This window comes from Gorilla gorilla, chromosome 11, assembly GCF_029281585.2.
Source record: "Gorilla gorilla gorilla isolate KB3781 chromosome 11, NHGRI_mGorGor1-v2.1_pri, whole genome shotgun sequence".
In the NCBI taxonomy this organism is placed as follows: Eukaryota; Metazoa; Chordata; class Mammalia; order Primates; family Hominidae; genus Gorilla; species Gorilla gorilla.
Genome location: NC_073235.2, coordinates 98655622 through 98681043, shown reverse-complemented (window position 1 = coordinate 98681043; position 25422 = coordinate 98655622). Strand labels below are relative to the sequence as shown.

The following is a 25422-nucleotide window of genomic DNA, read 5'->3' as shown; positions in this document are numbered from 1 at the left end:
GTGAAGGCGATAAAGAGGTATACCTATTTAGAACAACGGGTAATGTAATGATTTATCCGACGGAATTATCCCCCAAATAATTTGTCCCTGAAGAGACTTAATATTTGTTTTACTCTTAGGTAGTAAGACCTGAAAGCTCATTATGATCCCTACACAAACTAGTGTGGTCTCAGGACTCTAACTTGCAATGACTTATGTGAAAATATATCAGCAACACTGAGCCAAATGCAGAAAACAGTTGCCTTGCTGATTGTATTTAAAACTCAAAGCAGAGTCAGCCAATAGAGCCAAAACGTTACTTAGCTGAAGTTAGGTTTTTTCTGACACTGCCCAACTTCTGTTATTTCCTTCTCTGCTTTCATGGTATCACTTTCCTATCCTCTCATGCTCTAATTGCCCAGAGCCCATGCATAGGCCTGCCTGCATTGACAGTACTCTCTGCTCTGAACCACACAACTGCTCACAGCCATCAAAACCTCCTCTTATTTAGACTGTCGGTTGAAATATGACTCAAAAGTATTTTATACTCAAGTGTACTGAGGAATTAAGGTTCAAGGATGGTTCATTGTGGTCTTCTTTCTTCTTCCCTTCCTCCTCCCTTCCTTTCTTCTTTCCTTTAATTTGTTTTGATAGGGAACAAGTATTTAATGACGGTAAATCAATCAGAATAATTTAGGTTATACTTCAATAATAATGACCAACAAATCTCAGTGGCTTAAGCTAACAAAGGATTACTTCTCATTCCAAGTCAGGTTATCAGGGTCCCTGTGGTCACTCAGGGAGCCAGGCTGGGGAGCATCCCTGTTCAAACATAGCCACTTGCTGTGTCAAAGGGAAGAAAGCTCTAGAGGGACTCACATCAGCAATAAATGCTTTGACCTGGACATGACACATCTTGAGGGATCCTAGAAAGACTGGAGCAATGTTGACTGTCTTCACACTCATTCTTCTTTGATCCCTAATAACGAAGACAGTACTGGGTACAGCAAAGACAATAAACGTTTATTAAAATGAAATCATTTCCAGAGACTCTAGAGTCCTTGGGGTTTGCCTTGGGCTGTCTTAGACTAAAATAGATAACAACCCATAAAGTTTAGACTAAAATAGATAACAGAACCCATACAATTTAGACTAAAATAGATAACAGAACCCATAAAGCTGGAAGACGTCCAGACCCAGTCTAGTGTCCCTGAGACACTAAAGATAAAAGGAATCCAAAGCCCTTTGAATCAGTCTGAGAAGAATAGAGTTCCAGGATGATCATTCACGGCCTGGTCAGTTTCATGAATATCATATTCCCTCTGATGATTCAAGGAAACAGCTGCCATACAGTTATTCCTCTTCTGCTGTTTTGTGCATGGTATTATGCAATAAATATTTATTGACTGACTCATATGTGGACAATCATGACATAATCAGTTTGTGGAATCTTCTTTAAATATCATAGAAATGAAGACTGTAAGGTTTTGGACAAAGCAATCACTTTTCTGTGTGGTGGTATAGTGGAGTTTTTTTAAACTTGCATTTCATTCATATACATCCAACCAAATATACACAGGGAAAAAGAGAAAAAAAGAAAAAAGAATGAGATGTACAGCCCAGGCACCTCAGCCTGCTATTCCATTCACCAAGCTTATATGCCTCTATGAAGGGTGAGATTCTAAAACCTCAGTCTATTGTGATCTCAGTTGAGTGTGATGGTCAGTGAGAGCAACTCATTCCATTGCATGTCCTTCTAGTATAGAAATGTATGGCAAGCATTTTTCCATGCAACTTGGCCCTTAAGTGTATACTAGTTGTGTCATCTGGCACTCACTCAGAGAGCCAATAACCTAGTCCAATACTGGGGGAGAAACTGGCTATGTTAGCGCTCTCTGTAAGGTGGCATATTCATCTCCAGTGTGGTATAATTTTGACTGTGTGTTTCTTTCCTAAAACCAGCTTCAGGATTTAATGGCCCATGTGCAGTGAGACTCCACAACATGTTTGTTCTTTAGTAAATTAGTTCAACCATTGTGGAAAACAGTGTGGAGATTCCTCAAAGATCTAGAACCAGAAATACCATTTGACCCAGCAATCCCATTACTAGGTATTTACCCAAAGGAATATAAATCATTCTATTACAAAGATACCTGCACATATGTGTTCATTGCAGCATCATTCACAATAGCAAAGACATGGAATCAACCCAAATATCCATCAATGATAGACTGGATAAAGAAAAGGTAGCATATATACACCATGGAATGCTATGCAGCCACGAAAAGGAATGAGATAATGTCCTTTGCAGGAACGTGGATGGAACTGGAAGCCATTATCCTCAGCAAACTAACACAGGAACAGAAAACCAAACACCACATGTTCTCACTTATAAGTGGGAGCTGAAAAATGAGAACACATGGACACAGAGAGGGGAACAACACACACTGGGGCCTGTTGGGGAGTGGGACTGGGGGAGGGAGAGAATTAGGGAAAAATAGCTAATGCGTGCTGGGCTTAATACCTGGGTGATGGGTTGATAGGTACAGCAGAGCACCATGGCACACGTTTACCTATTTAACAAACCTGCTCTTCTTGCACATGTACCCCAGAACTTCAAATACAAATAAAAATTAAAAAAAGAGAACTAGACACCAGCTGTGGATACTGCCTTACCTTCTGTAGTCTTTATGTTTCATTTTGTTCGAGATATTTTGCTCTGTCTGCTGTTTCCATACATGGGTCTAGAGTTCTGTCAAAGCCTATATATGCATTTCATTACTTATTGGAAGATTAGCCATACCCATGTGTAGTATTTCTGGTGCTTCTGCATGTCACAAGTGGGTTAACATTGGTTCTCCATTCTTTTCTTTAGAGTGCCTACCGCATGTTTACAAACAACACGTGTTTGAAGCACATGATCACCAAAGTCCGGAGGGACACCCACCACTTTGAACGCTACCAGCATAACCGGGACCTTGTGGGATTCCTCAACATGTTCGCAAACAAACAGCTAGAGCTGCCGCGGGGATGGGAAATGAAACATGATCACCAGGGCAAGGTAACACAAGGGAGATGCCTCAGGGAGTGCCAAATGCCTGTGGGCTGCTTGTGGCTTCGACACTTGGCCCTACCCTTCAAGTGAGGGCCAAGGCTCTTTGTGAGGTGAAACATTCCACCTTCTGTTCAAGTGAAACCTGGACAGCAGGTTGTTTGTGACCACAAACAGTGACTGTGCCATTCTGAAGTCGTGGAGGGAGCGGAGGGAGGGCTGTGAGGCTGGCAAAGCATTCACTTCTCCCTGGAAACTCTCCTACCTGTCATCTCTCTCTATGCTCTGCTGATTAGAGAAAAGGGTTCTTGGGCAGTGCTTCCTTATCCCTAGTGATACAGCTTGTGTTGTAGGTATTTGAATAAAAAGTTGTGGTATCATTTGGAGAAGGTGGCTAGGAGGTCACTAAGCAAGCAACTACATGAGGTGTGTCTTTGTGACACTGTCTGGGCTTGGGCTTCAGTCTTACTGGTTCAGAACTGTGATTTTGTTAGCACATTAACCAAAACTCACTGATTGATTAATTTATGACAAGAAATATGTAACTGTGCAACACAGGCCAGAATAGCTACATCCGTACTTCCTCTGTAGGTGGATGAACCAGAAAGCCTGGTTACAATCAGGAAGTCATTCTATGAGTAAGAAATCAGAATGAGAAAGTTAGTGCTTGTTATAAGGTGACCCTCAGCTAAGATTTAATTTTTATTTAACTCTTATGTAGTACCTACTATGAGCCATGAACTGTTTAAGCTCTTAAGGTCCTCACCACAACTTTGATAAAGCAGTACTATTATTATTGCCATTTACAGATAAGCAGCTCCATGTCCAGAATGGTTCATTGACTTGCCTGACATCACAGAGACAGGCAGTGGCTGAGCCACGCTGTAGGCCAGCCAGGCTGGTTCCAGGAACCATGCTCTTAACCATGACATTATGCTCTGCAAGTATTGAGTAACCAACCTCAGTTTCTCTGTCTATAAAAAGTCTGGGAATATGTGACTTGAAGGGTAGGGAAAATTAAAATGACATATTTAAAGTATTTAACAACCCTTGGAGTGTTTGTTCAACAAATATTTATTGAGCGCCTAAGCAAAACAGGTAAGCCAACTACTTTGTAGAACTGTCATTCTCATGAATGCAGCATTCATGTCTCAGAGACAGTCAATAGACAAATAAATAAACATACTATTCTTTGTATGCCAAGAGCTGATTAACGCTATGATTAAAAATAACGCAACAAATGAGGTCTAGTGAAAGACAGGAATGGAGAATGTTATTTCATATAGGGTGGTTGGGGAAGGTGTCACAGATAAGGCCATAGGTGAGCAGATACCTGAAAGAAGTAAGGAGTAAAGTATATCAACATTCAAGGCAAATGGAACACGTAAAGTACTCAGTAAATGCCATTTACCCCCCAAGTTCCCTCTAGCAGAGGGAACTTTACCACAATAGCCTCTTAGTTATCCTGAACTCAGCTTCCAGCAATATTACCTGAGAATCTATGAGCAGTCAAAATAGTTGTTACAAAATGCATGTATTTTAATGCATGGGAGAAGCCTTTAAACTCTCATTGAAACTACTGACTTGATTTCTGCAAGTGTTTTTAATAAACCTCTAATTCCCAGCCAAGAGAAGATTAGAAGTGGCAAGCATGAAGTTTAGGAGAGATGAAAGAGAATTGGGCTTGTGATTATGTCCCTGGACCACAGGTAAAATGACACTGAATTAGAGTCAGATGGGCATGACAGAGAAGCCTTTCCAGAACACTGAGCTGGAAGCAGGGACACCAGGGGAAGATATGGCTTTGCTGGTACTATATTTGGTTCAACAGCCTGAGAGCCCAGTGTCTGTAAATATTCCATTGGATGGAAGGGCATAGGTGGTCCAAGTAAGGACTTTGAAAAATACTAGTAGTATTATACCTGGGTATAAAAGAGTAGTAGCCCACCAAGAATTCATCTGTTTTCAGCTCTGACAAGATTTTACCTGGAATCATGAATGAAGAGCTGTGTTCATTAGAGAATCAGAGGTCCAGGGAAAACCCAAGTTAAGATAATGGATAATGCTGCATCTGTTTCTGCTCTGTGTTGAGATTTAACTTGTTAAGGCAGGGGTTGGTCCCTTCTTGCCAGTCATAACTTGCCAGACACACTTTAGGAGAGAGGTTCTTTTACTAACCCCTGAACCTTGAAAAAAGTTTCAATTACATATAGGATACTATTGAAGAAGAGTTGTAATGTATTCTTAAGAACAAGTTCTGTCTCATAGCTTTTATAAAACTTTTGGTGGTTAAACAGGAGTGAACATTATCTCAACCATGTTCATAACATGACTATACAAAACATCCTGTTTTCTGGGGATGTTTTTACTAATCTGGGTCTTACAACTTGAAGTTGGCATTGTACAGAACCCTGAGTGTAGGCTAGTAGAGAACTGACCTCACAATCTGCTGCTGGCTTTTACATTAGAATCCTGTTTGGGGTGAAAGATTTGAAGGACCCCTGCCTTGTGGACAAGACAGATTAGCAGGCAGACCCGAAAGCTTATCACTTTAGCCTGATCTCTCTCTGTCATGCATTAAGACTTTAATAAGATTTTTAGCTAAGCTGGACACCTTAACTAAAGCAGATTTATCTCCGTGCGATTCTCCCATGTAAGTTTCTTTCCAAGTGACCAGCTTCCAGTAGATTAAAATAACTTAAAGGAACATTCAGGGAGGCTGGTGCTTGGTCTCTATTTGGCTACTCTGCTTTGGGCTGCATGTTAGGAGTCCTGTCTCCTGTCTTATGAATAGGCAGCTAATAGGTTTTCTGTCAACCCTGGAATTTTAGCCCCTTTTAATTGAATTTAATAATATTTATTTTAAGAGACAGGATCTTGCTATGTTGCCCAGGCTGGAGTACAGTGGCTATTCACAGATATGATCCCACTACTGATCAGCATGGGAGTTTCAACCTGTGCCATTTCTAACCTGGGCTGGTTCCTCCTACCTTAGGCAACCTGGTGATCTCCAACTCCTCGGAGTTCACCATATTGTTGGGGAACTTAGTGTGGACACCTGATTGGCATAGCACACTGTAGTCCCGAACTCCTGGGCTCAAGCAGTCCTCCCACTTCAGCCTCCCAAGTAGCTGGAACTATAGGCACGTGCCACCCTGCCTGCCTTGACCCTTTTAAAAATGAGTTGCTGTGCTTCTAGAACATTTGAAGGGAGAAAACATTTTTCGTGTAATGCAACATCAAAGCTATTAACTATTATGAAGTTATTTTCCCACAGTGATGACTGATTTCTAGAGTTGATATGAAACAGGATGTCCATATCCTCATCTGCATGAAAGGAAATGGTTCTTAACAGAAATGTTCTCAGGCTAAAATTTGCCTCCATCTCCTCTTCTCTAGTGTAACATCTTCCTTTCATGTTTTCACTTATTTAGTCATTCAGCAACACTTCTGAGGTGTGTACCATTGTGCTAACAATGATAAAAATTTACCACTTAGTGTAGTATTCTGGAGTATGTAGCATTGCCCCTGCGCCAGACACTAGTTCATTTAGTGCTCACAGCAGCCTGGAGATGGGTGCTATTTTTATCCACATTATATAGAAGAGGAAACTGAGGCACAGCATGATTACGTGAATTGACCAAGGTCCCACAACTCGTAAGTGGTGGAATTGGATTTGCACCCAGGCAGTCCAGCTCCAGAGTCTGTGCTCTTCTCCTGCCTCTCACCAGTAAGGAGGGTGAAGGGATATCTTCAGCAATTATAATGAAGATAGCAAGGGCTTGGCAGGATGCTGTGGGAGCCTCCTGATAATTTATAAGGTAGGTATTATTATCATTCATAATTTACTGAAATTTAGAGGTAGAAGTAGGGATCTATATAGAATAGTAACTAAAAAGTCTCATCAGTTTGGCATTTCATGAAAATAATACAGATTTGTTAATTGATGAATCTTTACTCTTATAGGAAATGCATGATGACTTATGAGGGATATACTGTAGGATTCATGTCAGCATCCTATTCCTCCTCTTAAGGAACTGCTGTTCTCCCTTAACCATGGTGGTCTGAGAGAATGGCATTTTCACAGCAGGGTTTCTTTTTGGTGTTACAGTTCTTTGCTGTCCATGTTGTTCTTGATCACTGCAGGGTAGTCTGTGGCCTGGGCTGTTTGCTCCTGCCTTACACCTGTATAATGACATGGAATGTTCTCTGTTTCTGTATGATGCATGCTCTGATACTGTGGTGTCTGAGTGGATTTGTTCTCTTGCTGTATCAGTGGACTTCTGCTCTGGTGGTTGTATTCTCCGTCAGCCATGATCATGAAACTAGGGTTTTAGAAACATCCTTGAAAGCCAAGTAATTTAGAACTGGAACTGAAATCAAATCGACACATTGGCACAAAATCATGTACTTCCTGTGTAAAGCCACTAACCATCCCTTTCCTAGACATTGCTCTTTTACCCTAAATGCCTCTTCTTTGAATTATAAAAGAATGCGTGCCTGTACACATATGTAACAAACCTGCACGTTGTGCACATGTACCCTAAAACTTAAAGTATAATTTTAAAAAAAGATAAGAAAAAAAAGGATGTGTGCCTTAGCACTGGTATGTGCTATGCAAGGGTCCACTGTAGAATGACTTATTTATGGCATGAGATACCTGGAAAGTTTTCATAGTAACAGCAGTATTTGAGGTGAGCCTTAAATGATGGGTTGAAATTTGGTTAAAAGAGATTTTTGAGGAGAGAAAAAATAGGAATGGGGTGGGGAAAACACCCAAAGGAAAGGCACAGAGACAGGAAAGCACCAGGTGGGTATTTCTGGTTCCTGTGAAGAAATAATGAGTGGATTTCAAGAGACACGTATGAATTACATGAAATCAGTGGATGCTGTACTGCAGAGAGTCAAACTGAGAGAATGCTACAAGATGACTTGGATAATGAGAAAACAAAACCGTGAAAGTTGTTATTTCTCAAGTTTACATAATGGGATTATTTGATTTAATTTTTAGAAAAAAAAGTCTCTTTTTTTAAAATTTCCTTTAAGATGTTAAATACGGACTATTTCCCCCTGCCTCTTTGCTTTAGACTCTCAAACAATATTAACCCAGGGTTTTTTTCCCCAGATTATTCTCTTTGGGCCTAAATCAAGATGCGAAGAAACTTTGAACTTTATAAGTGACATATCATAAATGTCATGAGATTTTAAAACATAAAAATATACAATGGGAACCATCTTCTTATTTAAAGTGAAATATCTTTCCCATAGTTTGTTGTGTTTTTCCCTACAGAAATCATGTGTTACAATATCTCCCAGCTAAATTGGCTTCCATTTCTATGTCCAAGCTTTGTAACTCTAGAGGTTTTGACTTTGGATGTCAGATTGGGAGTTTAAGTATCAGAATGGTCCAAATACTCATCTTTGAGAACCACAGCAAATAGCAGTTATGGTTATGAGGACAGATTTTAGAACAGAACAGATATTTTTAGGGTAGAAAGTACCACAGGCTGAGCCTATTTGAGAATTCTCATTTTACCAGACCCTAATAGCCTGTGTGGCTACAGTTGTTTCAGTAATGACCCAGACCCTGGTTTCAATCTTGCATGAAACTGATGGCAACTATTTACTGGGTCAAGTCCTATTTATCTCAGTGAGTAAAGTGCAACTTAATATTTGGAGGCCACAACTTATTATAATTTCAAAAGTCTCTTAGCAAGATAAGTGCTACATTTTGAAAAATATGTTGTCTACTTGACCACCACATTTGTTACTTTTGTGACACATTTTTAATTGCTTGGAAGCAACTGATACCTCTTGTGGTGGGTATCTGGTTTAATTACCTTAAGTTATGCAGCAATCTAGCTGTTGATGGAATTAAACTATAAAATGATAGATAGCACATGGTTTTTAAGGACCTCTTGTCTATTTTAAAAGGTAAAAATGTGTTAGAAAAAATTAATGCATAAGTATACATAGAAGGCAAATGGCAAAAATAAACTGTCTTGGGTTGTGTACCTTTTTGAATGAGAAAATAGAGCAGAGATCGGTTTTATGAATAAATTTCTGAGTAAAACAGTAGACTCATGGAATCTTGAAGGAATTGCCTAAGTACAGAGATGGCCTTTGCCTTTTCTTTTTTAACAGTTGTCTTTATGACCTGCATGGATTTATATATATATATATATATATATATATATATATATGTATATGACCTATATGTATATGTATATACGTATATATGTATATATATGTGTATATATGTATATCCATATGTGTATATATATATATGACCTCCATCTTAAAATATATATATATGAGTATATGATTTCAACATTTCATGGTAATGCCCTTCTACTCCACCTAAAATGTGGTAATTTGGAAAACTTTATTCCCACTCTTCCACAGCTGTACGCTGGGAAATGTTGAACAATCAGCTCTCTGTGGCGGGTGGAGAGGAGGGCTGATTTGTAGCACTTGCCAATTTTGATGGTGTAAATTCTCCCAACATGGTCAATTATATGCTGTCAGCATCACATCAACCTGCTCACAGAATTCCTTAAAATTACAGTCCGCTCTCATGAGCTGGTACAAGCCATCTCCAACATAACCCTGGCTCCCCTCTTACAGGTTGAACGCCTAAATACTGTCACTCCCAACATATAAAATACCACTCCCTTAGCTAACATTTTACATCAAAGTGTTGTACTTATATTGTGCTTGTCCACATCTACTAACCGACTGTTTTCGGGACTCTGGCCCAAGTACCACAAATCCCTGTTTCCTCTCCTAGCACCTTTAGAGCTGCAGTCATAGCAGTTAAACGTAATACTTTTCTATAACCTTTTTTGTGACTGATACAGATGTCATGAAATAATTGGGACTACTGATTCCTTCAAAAGAACCAAGTTAGCATGACGATTTTTTGCTGAGGATAAACTGTATCATTCAGCCCTTTTCATCTCCACTATTTGTGACAAAGAGTCTGTCTAAGACATAGAGAAAATAATAGTATGTTTATTCCTTATAACTGGGGGAATCTTGGGGGAAGGAGCCAGGAGCTGAGAAGAGAGTTATAATTTGGAAGGAAGAGAATGGGTAACTAAATACAATCTTTAAAAAATGAAAGTAGATTACAATGAGCCTTTTTTTGAGTACTTCTAAGACTTTGTAGGCTAAGACACCAGAATTTACAACAGATACAATACATAGTGCTCCTGGCTTATCAATTATTGTCCTTTCACTGTTTACGTAACTCTTTACAGAAAGAAAAATGGAAGATCGGATGTTCTGTCTTTCTGTAACATAGTTACAAGCACTTTTTGTTTTATTTTGTTTACATAGCCTTTTAATATGTATTCCTTAGTGGCAAAATAGTAACTGGAAACAATTTCAAACTTCTTTAACTTAGATTTGTTGAGCCTGAGGTTGGTATTTCTTCATAAATAATGATGGCTTTTTCTTTTCTTAAAATAATAGAAGTTTTTTTAAAAAAAGAAAAAGGAAAGAATTGTGTAAAGAAAGAAATGTATTTTGTTTGGCTTCACTAAAATACCACTTGGCTCCAACTAGCCCATATTTCCTGACTCTGACTATGCCCCGAAGCAGTGAAAGGGTAGATGTTTTTAAAAATGAGATTCGAGTTTGTGTATTTGCATTCCTTTCAGTTTTTGAGTTGTTAGTTGGCCCAGCACTGTAAAGCTTGAGTGAATTTCCTTAATGAAACTTAGCATTAGGGAATCAATATTGTTCAAAATTTGCTTTGCTAGTAGCCAATGTGAAAAGGATCTATTTTTCCATACGATTTCTTTTTTCATCCCTGCATTCTCGACATACTCTACTCTAGACAGCATTTATTAATATGTGATAGATACTTACATAAATAATTGCAGGCTATTCAAAAACTGTGACATAAAATGATCCAAATGTACTAGGTCAGCTTCATTGCTGGCTTGAACTAGGTAGCATTTCCTGTGGGAAAGTGATCCATTTTCCTGACATAATTGATATGTGTGTCACAAATAGAAATGGCATGCTTGGACTTTGCATGCTCTTCTCTTCATTTTAAAGTAGAATCTATTTTTCACAATTCAGCTGTGACCTGAGTAATTTCCTTTATGTGAATAAAGCAAAGCACTAAGGAAATCTGTCCAAGGTCACACAGTGGGCCTAGAGCAGAGCCAAAACTCACACCAAGGGATTGCTCCTTAGAAGTGCTATATTCAGTCAGTGCCCTAGCTGTGTGGCCTTGATGGAGGTCTTAATTGAGACTTTTCCCCTAAGTACTTGGCAGATGTAAAAAGCATGTGTAAACAATACACACATTCCATTTGACTCTGAAATAGAGCTCCTTGTGGGATACAAATAGGACCTATTCTCCACCCATGGCCATCCTTCCGACAGATTAGCGATGAGAATTGGGCGCAGTATGTAGAGCATGCTGTCTGGGATCAGTAGCAGTCTTTCCACTTGAAACTTTGCAGTGTTGAAACTGGTGAGGCCAAGCACTGTGAGTGGCTGTTACTGTCAGCCTCATTCAATACATAATGAAATGTTTTCCTAAAATAAAGTATGATATAAGGTGTGAGGGGAGTGGGAAGACATAAAAAGGAAAAGGTGGTAGGCAGAAAGCAGAATGGAAAAAAGGAGATGATGTATGAAAAGAAGAGAGGTGGGGAAAAAGATATTGCTCATTGGGCTTTGGGGTCAGACAGAAACATGGGTTCAAATCCCAGCTTGATAAGTTCCAACTGTACATTTCACTTAAATTGGGAATTGTATTCTAGCTGTATTAAAGGTGAATGATAGATATATCATTATTCACCAAATAGGGAAAATCCCTGCATATAATGGTGGTTTCTGATTTTACTTTTAGAGAGACTGTCTTTCCTCTGCAGTGTGGAAACTTCACTGTTTCCAGTGGGATTTGATTTGACTGTATTGTAGTGGAAAACCCATATACATTTTAACATACCAGACTGTATTCTCACCAGGCATGGTGGCTTACGCCTGTAATCCCGACACTTTGAGAGGCCAAAGCAGGTGGATCACCTGAGGTCAGGAGTTCAACACCAGCCTGGCCAATGTGATGAAACCCCGTCTCTACTGAAAATACAAAAAATTAGGTGTGGTAGCGTGGTGGTGCGTGCCTGTAATTCCAGCTACTTGGGAGGTGGAGGCAGGAGAGTCACTTGAACCTGGGAGGCAGAGGTTGCAGGGAGCCAAGATTGTGCCACTGCACTCCAGCCTGGGCAACAGAGCAAGACTCCATCTCAAAAAAAAAAAAAGTGTATTCTCTCACATAAAGAAGTTGAGAGGTAGGCAGTCTAGGGTTGACCAGGGAGTTCATCATGTTCCAAGAGCCCCCATCTCCTTCCAGCTTTTTTTTTTTGAGATGGAGTCTTGCTCTGTCACCCAGGCTGGAGTGCAGTGGTGCGATCTCTGCTGACTGCAACCTCTGCCTCCCGGGTTCATGCTGTTCTCCTACCTCAGCCTCCCGAGTAGCTGGGACTACAGGTGCCCGCCACCATGCCCAGCTAACTTTTTGTATATTTTTAGTAGAGACGAGGTTTCATCATGTTAGCCAGGATGGTCTCCCTCTCCTGACCTCATGATCCGCCTGCCTTGGCCTCCCAAAGTGCTGGGATTACAGGTGTGAGCCACTGCACCTAGCCGCTCCTTCCAACTTTTTGCTCAGCCATCCTTCATTTTGTAAACCAAAAATAAAATTCTAAGCCCCTCAACCATCTGAATGGACCCCTCCTCTCAGCCAAGGACATTCCAAAGTTAACCTAAAAAAGCTAGTTCAGGCCATGATGGAAAGTGGGGGGGTTGGATATGCCTTGCAGCTGACCAGCATTAACACCAACACAGAGACCTTAAGACTGATAGAACAGAGCCTTTGAGTCTGATAAGAAATATTTACAGTCTATTCTCTCTGAAGCCTGCTACCTGGAGGCTTCATCTGCATGATAAAACCTTGGTCTCCACAATCGTTATCATAACCCAGACATTCCTTTCTATTGATTCCAGATCTTTAGATAACAACCAATTGCCAAACAGAAAATCTTTGAATCTCCCTATGACCTAGAACCACCCCCACCCCTGCTTCCAGTTGTCTCACCTTTCCAGACTGAACTAACATATATCTTGCATGTGTTTTTGGTGTCTTAGCCCTCTCTAAAATGTATAAAACCAAGTCCACCTTGGGTAGACATTCTCAGGATCTCTTGAGGGCTGTGTCACAAGCCATTGGCCATTCATGCTTGGCTCAGAATAAATCTCTTCAAATATTTTACAGTTTGACTCTCTTCCTCAACAATCCCCGTGGTTCAGTATGGCTACTGGAGCTCCACTACTAAATTTGTGTTTCAGAGGGTAGGATGGGTGAAGGACAGAACGAAGGATCATCTGTCCCTTATCAGATTTCCCAGAAGTACTATGTTTTACATCTTACTGGTCAGAACTTAGTCTTGGCCACACATACTTACAGGGAGCCTGGTAACAAACACAGTTTTCACTGGTCCTCCTTTTTTTGAGCCTTGTGTATGGGCTTTAGCAAGAAACACTGTGATCCTTAGGAAACTGTTTCAGAAAAGAAAACTGTTATTTGTGAAAATAATAGGACCTCATATTTGAGGTGTCACAGGCAGCATGCTCAAAAATTCATATGAACTATCTCAGTTAACCTTCCTTTAATGTAGTTATGATCCCCATTTAACAGGAAAAGAAACTGAGGTTTAAAAATTTTAACTAGTTTGCCCAAGGTGACATTGCTAGTGAGTAGCAAACTAGAGTTCAGAACCAGGCTTGTCTTTTTCCAAATTCAAAGCATTTAATCATTATGTTGCCTCCCACTTCTCAATTTTTAACCTGGTACATTTACAATGGGATTTTTAAAATCTTCTGTTTGTGGTTTTAGGGTCTTTAGCTTCCCTCATTTTTTTTCCCCAAATCTTAAGTATTTCAGTAAAAGAACACGCTTTTTTTTTTTTTTTTTTTTTTTTGAGACAGGGTCTCACTCTGTCACCTACCCAGGCTGGAGTGCAGTGGTGCAATCTTGGCTCACTGCAATCACCACCTCCCAGGCTCAAATGATCCTCTCACTTCAGCCTCCCAAGTAGCTGGGACTACAGGTGTCTGCCACCGCATGCCCGGATAATTTTTGAATATTTTGTAGAGACAGGGTTTTGCCATGTTGCCCAGGCTGGCCTTGAACTTCTGAGCTCAAGCGATCCACCTACCTCAGCCTTCCAAAGTGCTGGGATTACAGGTGTGAGCCATCGCGCCTGGCCCAAGAACATGCTTTTTAGCACTTGGTTAGTTAATTGTTAGTTGTCTCCTTGTATTTTGGTTGGAAATTCAAGTTTTTGGCAATTTGTTTTTATCTGAGCACCCTCTTTCTCCCAGGCACAGCCCTAAAAGCTATTGGGGATAACAGAGTGACTAAGATACAGTCACTACTCCCAAGGCTTTTGCAGTATAGTTCTTTTGAGAATGGATTTTAGACAAGCCTCTTAACATCACATTAGGCTATGACACTACATACAAATCATAGTTGACCTACATGTAGACACCCATTTGTCTTTATAATTACAAGTGCATCATTGTACCGTTAATGACCACCCATCCCTTCAAAACATTCCTAAGAAATTAGGTAAATAGACCATTCTAATTTATGTCCTTTGTATTTTTCCCTTAAACAAGATGGTTAATAGGATTGCGTTAGTAATAAAAGCTTGTTACTCTCCATTTACATACAGAGGATATGGGTTTGGTTCTAATATGTATTATTTAAAAATAGGTATTAGCCACATCCATTGGTGCAAAATAGTTTAATTGCTATTTTATGACATTTTGAATAGTGGCAGAAATAGTGGACAATTGTATTAGAAGCACAAACCAAATGGGACCAATGTGACGTTTGGGGTCAGAACCTGTCAATGCAAGTCCACACAGGTTTTATCACTGGAGTACTTTTTACAAGACCGGAGAAGAAGGATGTTTCACTCAAGGTTAGTGAGGAGGAAACATTACCCAGGATGTGAGGCTGACGACAAAATCTCACACAAAACCTTTATTTTTTTGTACCCAGAATTGGATAGTAAGAGAAAGGACTGGGAAAGATTCCTGTTCTGTCCATTTTTCTGCTTTGTTTTCTGGTACATCCATTGCTTAAAGTTATTTCTTTATAAAGATGTAAAAATGTTTTCTGTATGGGACCTGCCCCATTTCTCGATGATGTACAAAGAGTTCCATATGAAACATTCTGTTCCATAATGGGACAATAGGTTTCTAAATAGGCATAAATATACTATCTGCCTCTGGCATTTGCCTAGATACCTTCATCTCTAGGTGTTAAGGTACTATGTTAACTGAGCTCCATCGGTTTGAAAGGTCAGTTCTTTTTTGCCTGTTATTTGGCATACATCATGTGCCTTGATACTTGGTTTATAGATACTGAGTCTCCTGGCTCTCCTAATAGCCTCTTTCGTCTTTGATGACCTAATTAACTATCTGATCATGGAAAACTTACAATTTCTAATTCTACTTAAGATAATGGGTTTCATTATTACCTTGAGTCAATTTTACTTTGAAAACTTACAACATTGGGCCCCTAAGGATAGTGATAGATAGCACTTGTATAGTTTTAGAATTAAACAAACAGACCAAAAAATGCTTTGCTACATTGTAGTCCATCTTACTGCAATGCTGAGGTAAATGGTTTATGCTCATTCATGATTTCATGTTATCAGAGATTCTGCAGTGATCATGACAGATATGGCTTCCACTCTCCTAACACATTATGGGGGAGAAATGTTAGGAATGAAGGAGACATGTTTTTGTAAGAAATATATAGCTCAGAGAACTTAAGTGACTTACCCAAAGTTCTAGACGGTATGTGATAAGTTTGTATGGGTGTGTAATGGGCGACTAAACTGGAAAGGCATGTAGGCAGACTGTTAAAGAGTAATGAAAAACTGACCAAAGAGTGGGAATGTCTTTTCTGTGGACAATGGATAGCCATGAGAAGCTTTGTATTGGGGTGGTGATGTAATTGAAGTGTTTAGAAAGAATATTCTTATAGTAACGGGCCAGTTAAATGACTATGGTGATAGAGATGTGGAGCAGCTGAGAAGCCACCAGTACTTACACACATAAAATAAAGTCCCAAAATAATGGGGTGGTGTTCAGGCTGGGAGGGGACAAATAGAGGACACTACAGTGAGAAAATGAGAAGGATTTTGTGGCTTACTGTATAGGAGAAGGAAAAAAGAAGAGAAGTCAATGATGTTTAAAAGTTTCCGCCAGGTGCGGTGGCTCACGCCTGTAATCCCAGCACTTTGGGAGGCCAAGGCAGGCAGATCACGAGGTCAGGAGATTGAGACCATCCTGGCTAGCACAGTGAAACCCTGTCTCTACTAAATATACAAAAAATTAGCCGGGCATGGTGGTGGGCGCCTGTAGTCCCAGCTACTCGGGAGGGTGAGGCAGGAGAATGGCGTGAACCTGGGAGGTGGAGCTTGCAGTGAGCTGAGATCGCGCCACTGCACTCCAGCCTGGGTGACAGAGCAAGACTCCGTCTCAAAAAAAAAAAAAAAAAAATTTTTAAAAAAGTTTCAAGGTGGTAAGAACTTTATAATAACCACATATGACAGTAAGAGCTCACAGACCATCAGTTAAGAGAAGCCTAAATGTCCATTCTTCTGGCTTCCTTCTTGGATCATATCTTTGGTGACTACCTCGTGGAGTATTTCCTAAAACCAGGCATAATGTTCCTTCCTGCTCTCTTCGTTCTGGATCTCATCTAAGCTTGGCTTTCTCTAATCTGATCTGTCCTGTGTGGGTAAGGAGAAATTTCCCCAAAGATTGAAAACTATGAGAAAATAGAGCAAGATTGTGACTCAGAAGTGAGTCTTTTCCTGACCGTCTGATGTTATAAGTCAGCTAAGACATGTGAGCGGCATGTGTTTGACTCAGTGTATTGTATCCTAGGCATTCTTTGTGGACCACAACTCCCGCACCACCACTTTCATTGATCCCCGGCTCCCACTTCAGAGCAGTAGACCCACAAGTGCACTGGTTCATCGGCAACACCTGACAAGGCAACGCAGCCACAGTGCGGGTGAGGTGAGTCATGCGTTTTGGGGACTGACCTGTTGGTTGATAGAAGCTTCTAGTATGTGATGGTTTGAGGAATTCGACTGATTTTTTTAAAGCATTTTTTCTTTTTTTTTTTTTTTGAGTTTGATTTAGAGGCTGAAAAGCTTTCGAGTGTTGACAGGGCTTCTCTGGAAATAACATACAGCCTAAATCACAAATTTAAAAAGGTAGGATATATGAGGCAAAACTGAAGAAATTTAAGAGTTTTTGACTCAGAGGAAGGTGAGAGGGAGTTGATAATGTACTAAAATGTTCGAGACAGGAAGATGATAAGCCCATTTGCACACCCATTTTCAGCCTCACAGGAAGAAATGAATATAACTTGGTTAAATGTGGAATTTCTTTATATATATATATATATATTTATTATACTTTAAGTTCTAGGGTACACGTGCACAATGTGCAGGTTTGTTACATATGTATACATGTGCCATGTTGGTGTGCTGCACCCATTAACTCATCATTTACGTTAGGTATATCTCCTAATGCTATCCCTCCCCCCTCCCCCCACCCCATAACAGGCCCCGGTGTGTGATGTTCCCCTTCCTGTGTCCAGCTGTTCTCACTGTTCAATTCCCACCGATGAGTGAGAACATGCGGTGTTTGGTTTTTTGTCCTTGTGATAGTTTGCTGAGAATTATGGTTTCCAGCTTCATCCATGTCCCTACAAAGGACATGAACTCATCATTTTTTATGGCTGCATAGTATTCCATGGTGTATATATGTGCCACATTTTCTTAATCCAGTCTATCATTGTTGGACATTTGGATTGGTTCCAAGTCTTTGCTATTGTGAGTAGTGCCACAATAAACATACGTGTGCATGTGTCTTTGTAGCAGCATGATTTATAGTCCTTTGGGTATATACCCAGTAATGGGATGGCTGGGCCAAATGGTATTTCTAGTTCTAGATCCCTGAGGAATCGCCACACTGTCTTCCACAATGATTGAGCTAATTTACAGTCCCACCAACAGTGTAAAAGTGTTCCTATTTCTGCACATCCTCTCCAGCACCTATTATTTCCTGACTTTTTAATGATTGCCATTCTAACTGGTATAAAATGATAGAATTTCTTAAGTGAAGTTTTCTATATTACATTAAAATATCCATCCAGGGATATGGGATTATGGAATCCTCACTAGTATTCTTTAAAATTAGGATATTTTTGAGAGAGTTGATTTATATACTTTATGTGCCTGGAGAAAAAGGGCTGAACTAAGAATTACTAAAAACTGCTCTACTTTACCGGTTTGCAGGGACCAATGGTAACCACACGAGGGCCCTCTAATATCCTAACCAAAAAAAAAAAACAAACCTTGTTTCACTTCTTCCTTTTGCAGCTTCAATATATAAAAGAAATGTCTTAAGTCAAGTTTTCTTCTCCTTCATATGGGCTTATGATTTGATTATATACCATCACTTGATTTACATTGTTTCTGAAAATTCACTTAGACAATAGAATTTGGATCCTTTACCCACCTTTACATGCCTTTTCTGTGTCTATGTGTGTGTCATATTTTCAGTATTATATTGTACATCAAATATCTTTGTAGCCATATATTTTGTATAAGAAAAAATATGAATACAATAAATAACTGGATCTGATTCATCAAAATTCTACTCTTGGAATTTCCCCTCGTGATTTATATACTTGCTTCAATGCATCATGTGTTTGCTGGTTGTAAGTGCAGATATAGAAGGGTACACATGAGAAGCTCATATAAAAATGATATACAAATATATTACAGGATGAAGTATGTGCAAAAATTTTTCTGTTTTATGAGTAGCTAATAAATCTTTACCTTGCTGTCATGTAACCCATTAGTGGTGAACTGAATGACACTAACAACATTCATCTTAAAAGCAGAACAGACCTCTCACCTTTGGACCTTGTGTGTGATGTGTAGCACAATTAGGGCTCTGTCTGATATTTTATTGCATAGCCCGTGCCCTTTAACCACTCACCTTATCATGACTTCACAGTATGAAGCTGGCTGTTTGGTCTAGTTAGGACTATTTTTCTGGGAAAACATGCATGAGATTAATAGCTATACTTTCATTTTCTTTCAACCCCTCTACCTTAAAACATGAATATTTTCATGATCTAGTAGTAGTAGCCTTTATGAGAGAGGGACCCTAAGGGATACATTAAGACTTTTCCTCCTATGGCTGGAAACTGAGCAGTGGCCCAGAGATAAGTCCATACAGACTGAGTGTCCAGCCCTCCACATTGTTAAACCTTCCGGGGGAGTGTCCTTTCTGACACAGCTGTTGGAAGCATGCACATCCTGAAGTGCTGCCCATCAGAGGGATTGCCCACTGTCCGCTGGTCTGGTTGCAAGGACTGAGGTCTTAGGGAGAAGGCCTTTGGCTTTTCTGGGAAATGATGAGACATGGCAACATACTGTGAGGAGAGAAAATATATATTGGAGTGTTGAAATGATAAGTTATCTGACTAAGAATCTACTTAGTGATCAGATCTCCCCAGAGAGTAGCTGTATTCATTCCTCAAAGCCAGTAACTCAAGAGAAGCAGGATGAGAAGACTTCTAGTTACATACATGAGTCATTTGAGCCACTGTCTTATGTTCCTTCAGCAAATATTCCATTCAGTAGAAATATTGATATCTTTTCCATCTAACAAGTTAACACCAAACACCTGCTACAATGAAGAAACATAGTGGTTGCTGTTATGAGGGATGCAAATAAATAACACATTTCCTGCATTCTTTTTTTTTTTTTAAGACAGAGTCTTGCTTTGTCGCCAGGCAGGAGTGCAGTGGTGCAATCTTTGCTCACTGCAACCACCACCTCCCGGGTTCAAGAGATTCTCCTGCCTCAGCCTCCCGAGTAGCTGGGACTACAGGCACCTGCCACCACGCCCAGCTAATTTTTGTATTTTTAGTAGAGATGGGGTTTCACCATGTTGGCCAGGATGGTCTTGATCTGTTTTTGACTTTGTAATCTGCCCGCCTTGGCCACCCAAAGTGCTGGGATTATAGGTGTGAGCCACCGTGCCCGGCCCACACATTTCCCGCATTCTTAATAGGAAAGGAAAATATGAAACCATACTACAAATGAATAAAAATATGATGAAAAATGCTTTGTAAATTTTCTTTTTTAATAGTTGGGAAAGAAAAATATACCTTTAGATAATCATGTTTTCTTCTTTTTATTTATATCTTTCCAGCTTTAGTGAGGTATAATTGACAAATCATATAAACTGTCCACAATGGCAGCTACTTGTTCTGTTTGTTCTGTGGGAGCTCAGAGGAGGTTGTATTTAACTTGGGCTTGAAGGAGTGGGAAGACCTTGTCGAGGAGGGGCTGTTTGAACTACGCTTTGAAGAATGAGTGAGAGCATTCTTGAAGGACAAGCAAGCGGTGGAGGGTGGGGAGGATATTTCCAGCATTAGAGTCTTTAGAAAAATCCTCAGCAAATACCCAAGTGATGCAACATGATAAAAGGGCTGCAAATGGTTGTGGGTGGAATAAAACTCTCTTTTCAAAATCCCAGTTTATAAATCCAGTACAGTATGTTATTTTTTCTTATTCTCTCTTTTACTGCTGTTCTGCTATTGTCTCAAAAGATTTCTGTAATATGGGGGAAAATGCTAAAGCAGAAGCAAAAACAACATTAGAGTTTTCTGGTAAGGCTGTTAATGGGTATTTTTGGTTATCTACTTGTGTGTATGAGTTTCTAAATCTATATTAGGTGCAATAAATAATTCTGGTTAGGACAACCCTATTTAGCTCCTCCACACCTGCTCCTATTAGCACCCTGGTGTGGGAGGCTCAAACCAGAAAGATCTGTTGTACCAGGTGTTCTAATAGGCATGGAGAATTGCTCCTGAGGAGATAATACACTAACTCGAAACCCCACATGAAGATTGCTGCTCTTCAACCCCTCCTCTTCTGAGCTAGGGGATTCCCTGGCCTGCCTTAGCCAAAAGAAGAAATATCTTGGCACTGCCCCAAAACATTTATACCACTCAGTCTTCCCTTTGATTGTGTTGTTGCAGACTGTGCTCTGTCAATGCAGAAGTTAGTCCTGATGAACAAGTCTGCTGTTTAGCTGCTGCAGCCTCAGTAATTATAAGCAGATTGTACCACTTCTGTGCCACTTGGTAAAGAGTCACTGCCCCAGCCCCTCTCAAGAATGTGGATGCCTCAACTCCCCCCACCATTTAGCCACTAAAACAAGGCTCTCAATAACTAAGAACCCTGCTTCAGCCCCACAGCTGGTGTCTGTTCTGATCAAGTGGTACTTTACCATGCTCGTTGTTAATATTTTGAACAACTTGGTTTGGGATGCTGATATAGAGCATTCTGGCTCTTGGTGCAGAACATAAATGATGCTTCTGTTTGCAGGTAGGAGAAGATTCTCGACATGCAGGACCACCAGTTCTTCCCAGGCCATCCAGTACATTCAATACAGTCAGTAGGCCGCAGTACCAGGACATGGTTCCAGTGGGTATGTCATCCCTTTCCAGAAATCATCTGTCCTTTTGTGCCATTATCTGTACCATGTACACTGTGCTGATACTTCCCCTGTTGTTAGCCTGCTACTTTTTGCCCTATATTGAGAAATTGCTGCATTATCCTTAAGAAATGTATAACAAAATCCTACAGACTTGAGTCTCAAAGGGCTTCTGTCTTGTAATATCCTAAAGGATGAGATTGTTTTTTAATACCACCCTACCTTTCCTGAGTAGAGGTATCATATTAGATTATTGAAGTTAAGGAAAAATAATTTATTAAGGTAATACATTATGCAATCATTATAAATTAAGAATTTGGACTAGCATATACTTAGTATATATTTAAGGCCAAGACAGAATTTAAATGGTGTGTGAATCTGTAGCAGCCTCACAAAATAAACAATCAAAGAGATCACATTCTTAAGGGCTTTTGTCACAAATAGAAGGCAGCAAGAACCTCTAAAATAGTAAAATAAAAATAAATGAGTGTGGGAGAAAGGCCTGAAAAACAACTTGAGTTGTTATTAAAAGGGTGAGGTTGAAGTAGATCAGTGGTTGCCAAACCTGGAGTGCCTAAGGCAGGTGGAGTGGACAGACTGGTGGGAGGCCATATGGGCTCCGTGCTCCGTCTTAAATTAGACTAGGTTGGCTGGGCGCAGTGGCTCACGCCTGTAACCCCAGCACTTTGGGAGGCTGAGATGGGCAGATCACAAGGTCGACAGATCGAGACCGTCCTGGCTAACATGGTGAAACCCCGTCTCTACTAAAAATACAAAAAATTAGCCAGGCATGGTGGCACGCACCTGTAGTCCCAGTTACTCAGAAGGCTGAGACAGGAGAATCACTTGAACCTGGGAGGCAGAGGTTCCAGTGAGCCGAGATCGCACCACTGCACTCCAGCCTAGGGGCAGAGCAAGACCCAATCTCAAAAAAAAAAAAAAAAAAAAAAAATTAGACCAGCTCTCCATTTATCTTTGTTTTAAAATGTCTTCTTTAAATTAAAAAAAAAAAATGTCATGAAATTCAGTATAATGCCCATGACCTAAGAAGTTTGACCTCTGGATAAGAAGAAATCTAGGGTTGAAGTCTAACAGTCTAGGTTTTTTTTTTATGTTATTACTAATATGACACTAAATACTGCACATGGAATTTTAAAGCGTTATAAAATTGTTGCTTAGACAGTTATGTGGGCTCTGAGCTCAGATGCACTATAAACCCCAATTCAATAATTATCCAAGTGTCTTCATTATTCATATATAGTGAAACGTGCACTTAGGGAACATTTGAGTTGACAATGGTATTCCATTTTAGCAGGTAGTATTTCTTTAAAATTGTTATTGTTATTGTATATATAAATATACATAACTAAAATAGATATGTTATAGGCAATATGATGCAGGTAAGATTGGAAATGGCAGATCTCTACAGAATTATTATACTTCTTTTGTTTAATTATTTGTTAAAGAAAGGCATGTATCTTGATAATATCCTATACCAGAATCTCTGATGTTTAAGAATTTAGACACTCTGTCCTAGTTCTGTGAATTTAAATATATTTGTGCCTATTTATCAACAAATATAATCAAGATGAATCATCTTAAGTAAACAAATTCATTTTCTTGACAAAAGAGTATTAACGATATCCTTAATAAATTTTAATTAACTATTTTTAAGTTTCTTTAGCCAACCTTGACTGGGATTTAGATTTTTCTAAACACATTTTGTTCATGGTTCGTAATGATGATTGTGTTGTAGCTGTTGGTATAGTTGGTTTGGTAAAGAGCTATTTGTGGCTTAATGGCATTTATTTCCACGTAGAGTTTTAGAATAGTTTGTCCTCTGCATTTTGGTCCTAGTTGTTGCTGGCAACTAGTACATTTTGGCAAATTGAGTTCTGCCTCTTTACCTCCCTGGCTGGCTGCTAATCAATCAGAAGATGGTTTTTCATTTCTGACTTGTCATTTCTGTGAGGCTGATTTTCATAAGCTTAAAATGATCAAGATCTAGAATCTTGTTGGTGACCTCATCTTGCCATTTGATAATAAATGTGGCTTGTCAAATGAGTTTACTAAGAATGTTTAACTAAGCCACAGCTAACAGACCTAAGTCCAATAATCATATAAAAGGTTAGATACAAATTGGAATGTAAGCACCTATAGTGGTGGGCACAGTCTAGTTCCAAACTATAACTTTGAGTATAAGTAATATTAGCCAGAAAAACAGATTTCATTTATTTATATTTTTGTTGTTGTTTTTCAATAGAAACAAGTTCTCACTATGTTGCCCAGGCTGGTCTTAATCTCCTGAGCTCAAGTGATCCTCCCAACTCAGACTCTCAAAGTGCTGGGGTTACAGGCGTGAGCTACCATGCCTGGCTGAAAAACAGATGATTTTGAAAAGTTTGGATTTATAGGCCGGGCACAGTGGCTTACACCTGTAATCCTAGCACTTTGGGAGGCCGAGGCAGGTGGATCAACTGAGGTCAGGAGTTTGAGATCAGCCTGGCCAACATGGCAAAACCCCATCCCTACTAAAAATACAAAAAAATTAGCTGAGCATGGTGGCAGGCACCTATAATCCCAGCTACTTGGAAGGCTGAGGCAGGAAAATCGCTTGAACCCAGTGGGGCACACAAGTTTGGATTTATATACATAAAACTAAAAATAGATTCTTTTTCAAATTGTTGTCTTTTCTGATTTTTTTTTTCAGCTTACAATGACAAGATTGTTGCATTTCTACGTCAACCCAATATCTTTGAAATTCTACAGGAGCGTCAACCTGATCTTACCAGGAATCACTCACTCAGGTAACAATAATATTGGTATTTGGTTCAAGTTGCGTAAGCACAAACCATTAAATCTTAGTTGTACCGATAGTTGTCTTGGAAATTCATTCTTTCTTTCTGACATCCTTTGCAAAACATCTTGTATGCAAATATTTTGTCATCATCACCAGGTATTGTAGTGCTGGCTTCTCTCTATTAAGTATAAAAGTTGAATAAAATCGGCCGGGCACGGTGACTCAGGCCTGTAATCTCAGCACTTGGGGAGGCCGAGGCAGGCAGATCACGAGGTCAAGAGATCAAGACCATTCTGCCCAACATGGTGAAACCCCGTCTCTACTAAAAATACAAAAACTAGCTGAGCATGGTGGTGCGTGCCTGTAGACCCAGCTACTCGGGAGGCTAAGGCAGGGGAATCGCTTGAACCTGGGAGGTGGAGGTTGCAGTGAGCTGAGATTGCACCACTGCACTCCAGTCTGGCGACAGAGTGAGACTCTGTCTCAAAAAAAAAAAAAAATAAAGGTGAATAAAATCAACTAAACAACCCAGAACCCTATTTAAAAAACGAAATATGAAAAAAAAATTTAAGCCAAGGGTTTATCCTAGATGTGCAGATTATAATGAAATTAATGACATAACTTTTTGAGTGTAACTTGAGTAAGCAAAAGTAGCATACAGTTTATTGAATTGAGATATGTAGAGTTCCAGACTTGGTATTCACATTTTTCCATAGTAAAAACAGATTAGAACCTAAGTAGGGAATATGATACTCTCTAAAACTGAGCCTCCCCTTGCATGAGCCCTCTCTTCTAAACAACTTTTCAAAACATCATTTCTCAAGCCCAGTTTTACTTTCCTGAATACATGCTGTTCCCCTTCCCTGGCAAGCTTTTCTCTCCTTCTAAGTTTGGGAAGCAAGATTTTTCCACTAAAACCCAGCAGAAGCTTTCCCTCCTTGAAATCTTTCAA

The 25422-nt window shown here is 39.7% G+C and overlaps 1 protein-coding gene across 12 annotated transcripts in view; it reads left to right on the top strand.

Moving 5' to 3' along the window:
- HECW2 (HECT, C2 and WW domain containing E3 ubiquitin protein ligase 2) overlaps positions 1-25422 on the top strand; it is a 393499-nt gene that overhangs the window by 292156 nt on the left and 75921 nt on the right. For all 12 annotated transcript variants that reach the window (XM_055379315.2, XM_055379323.2, XM_063695060.1 and 9 more), the window contains 4 exons: positions 2855-3040; positions 17024-17158; positions 21562-21664; positions 24381-24477. In XM_055379315.2, the coding sequence (XP_055235290.1) occupies positions 2855-3040; positions 17024-17158; positions 21562-21664; positions 24381-24477 (521 nt within the window). The remainder of the gene's footprint in view (positions 1-2854; positions 3041-17023; positions 17159-21561; positions 21665-24380; positions 24478-25422) is intronic.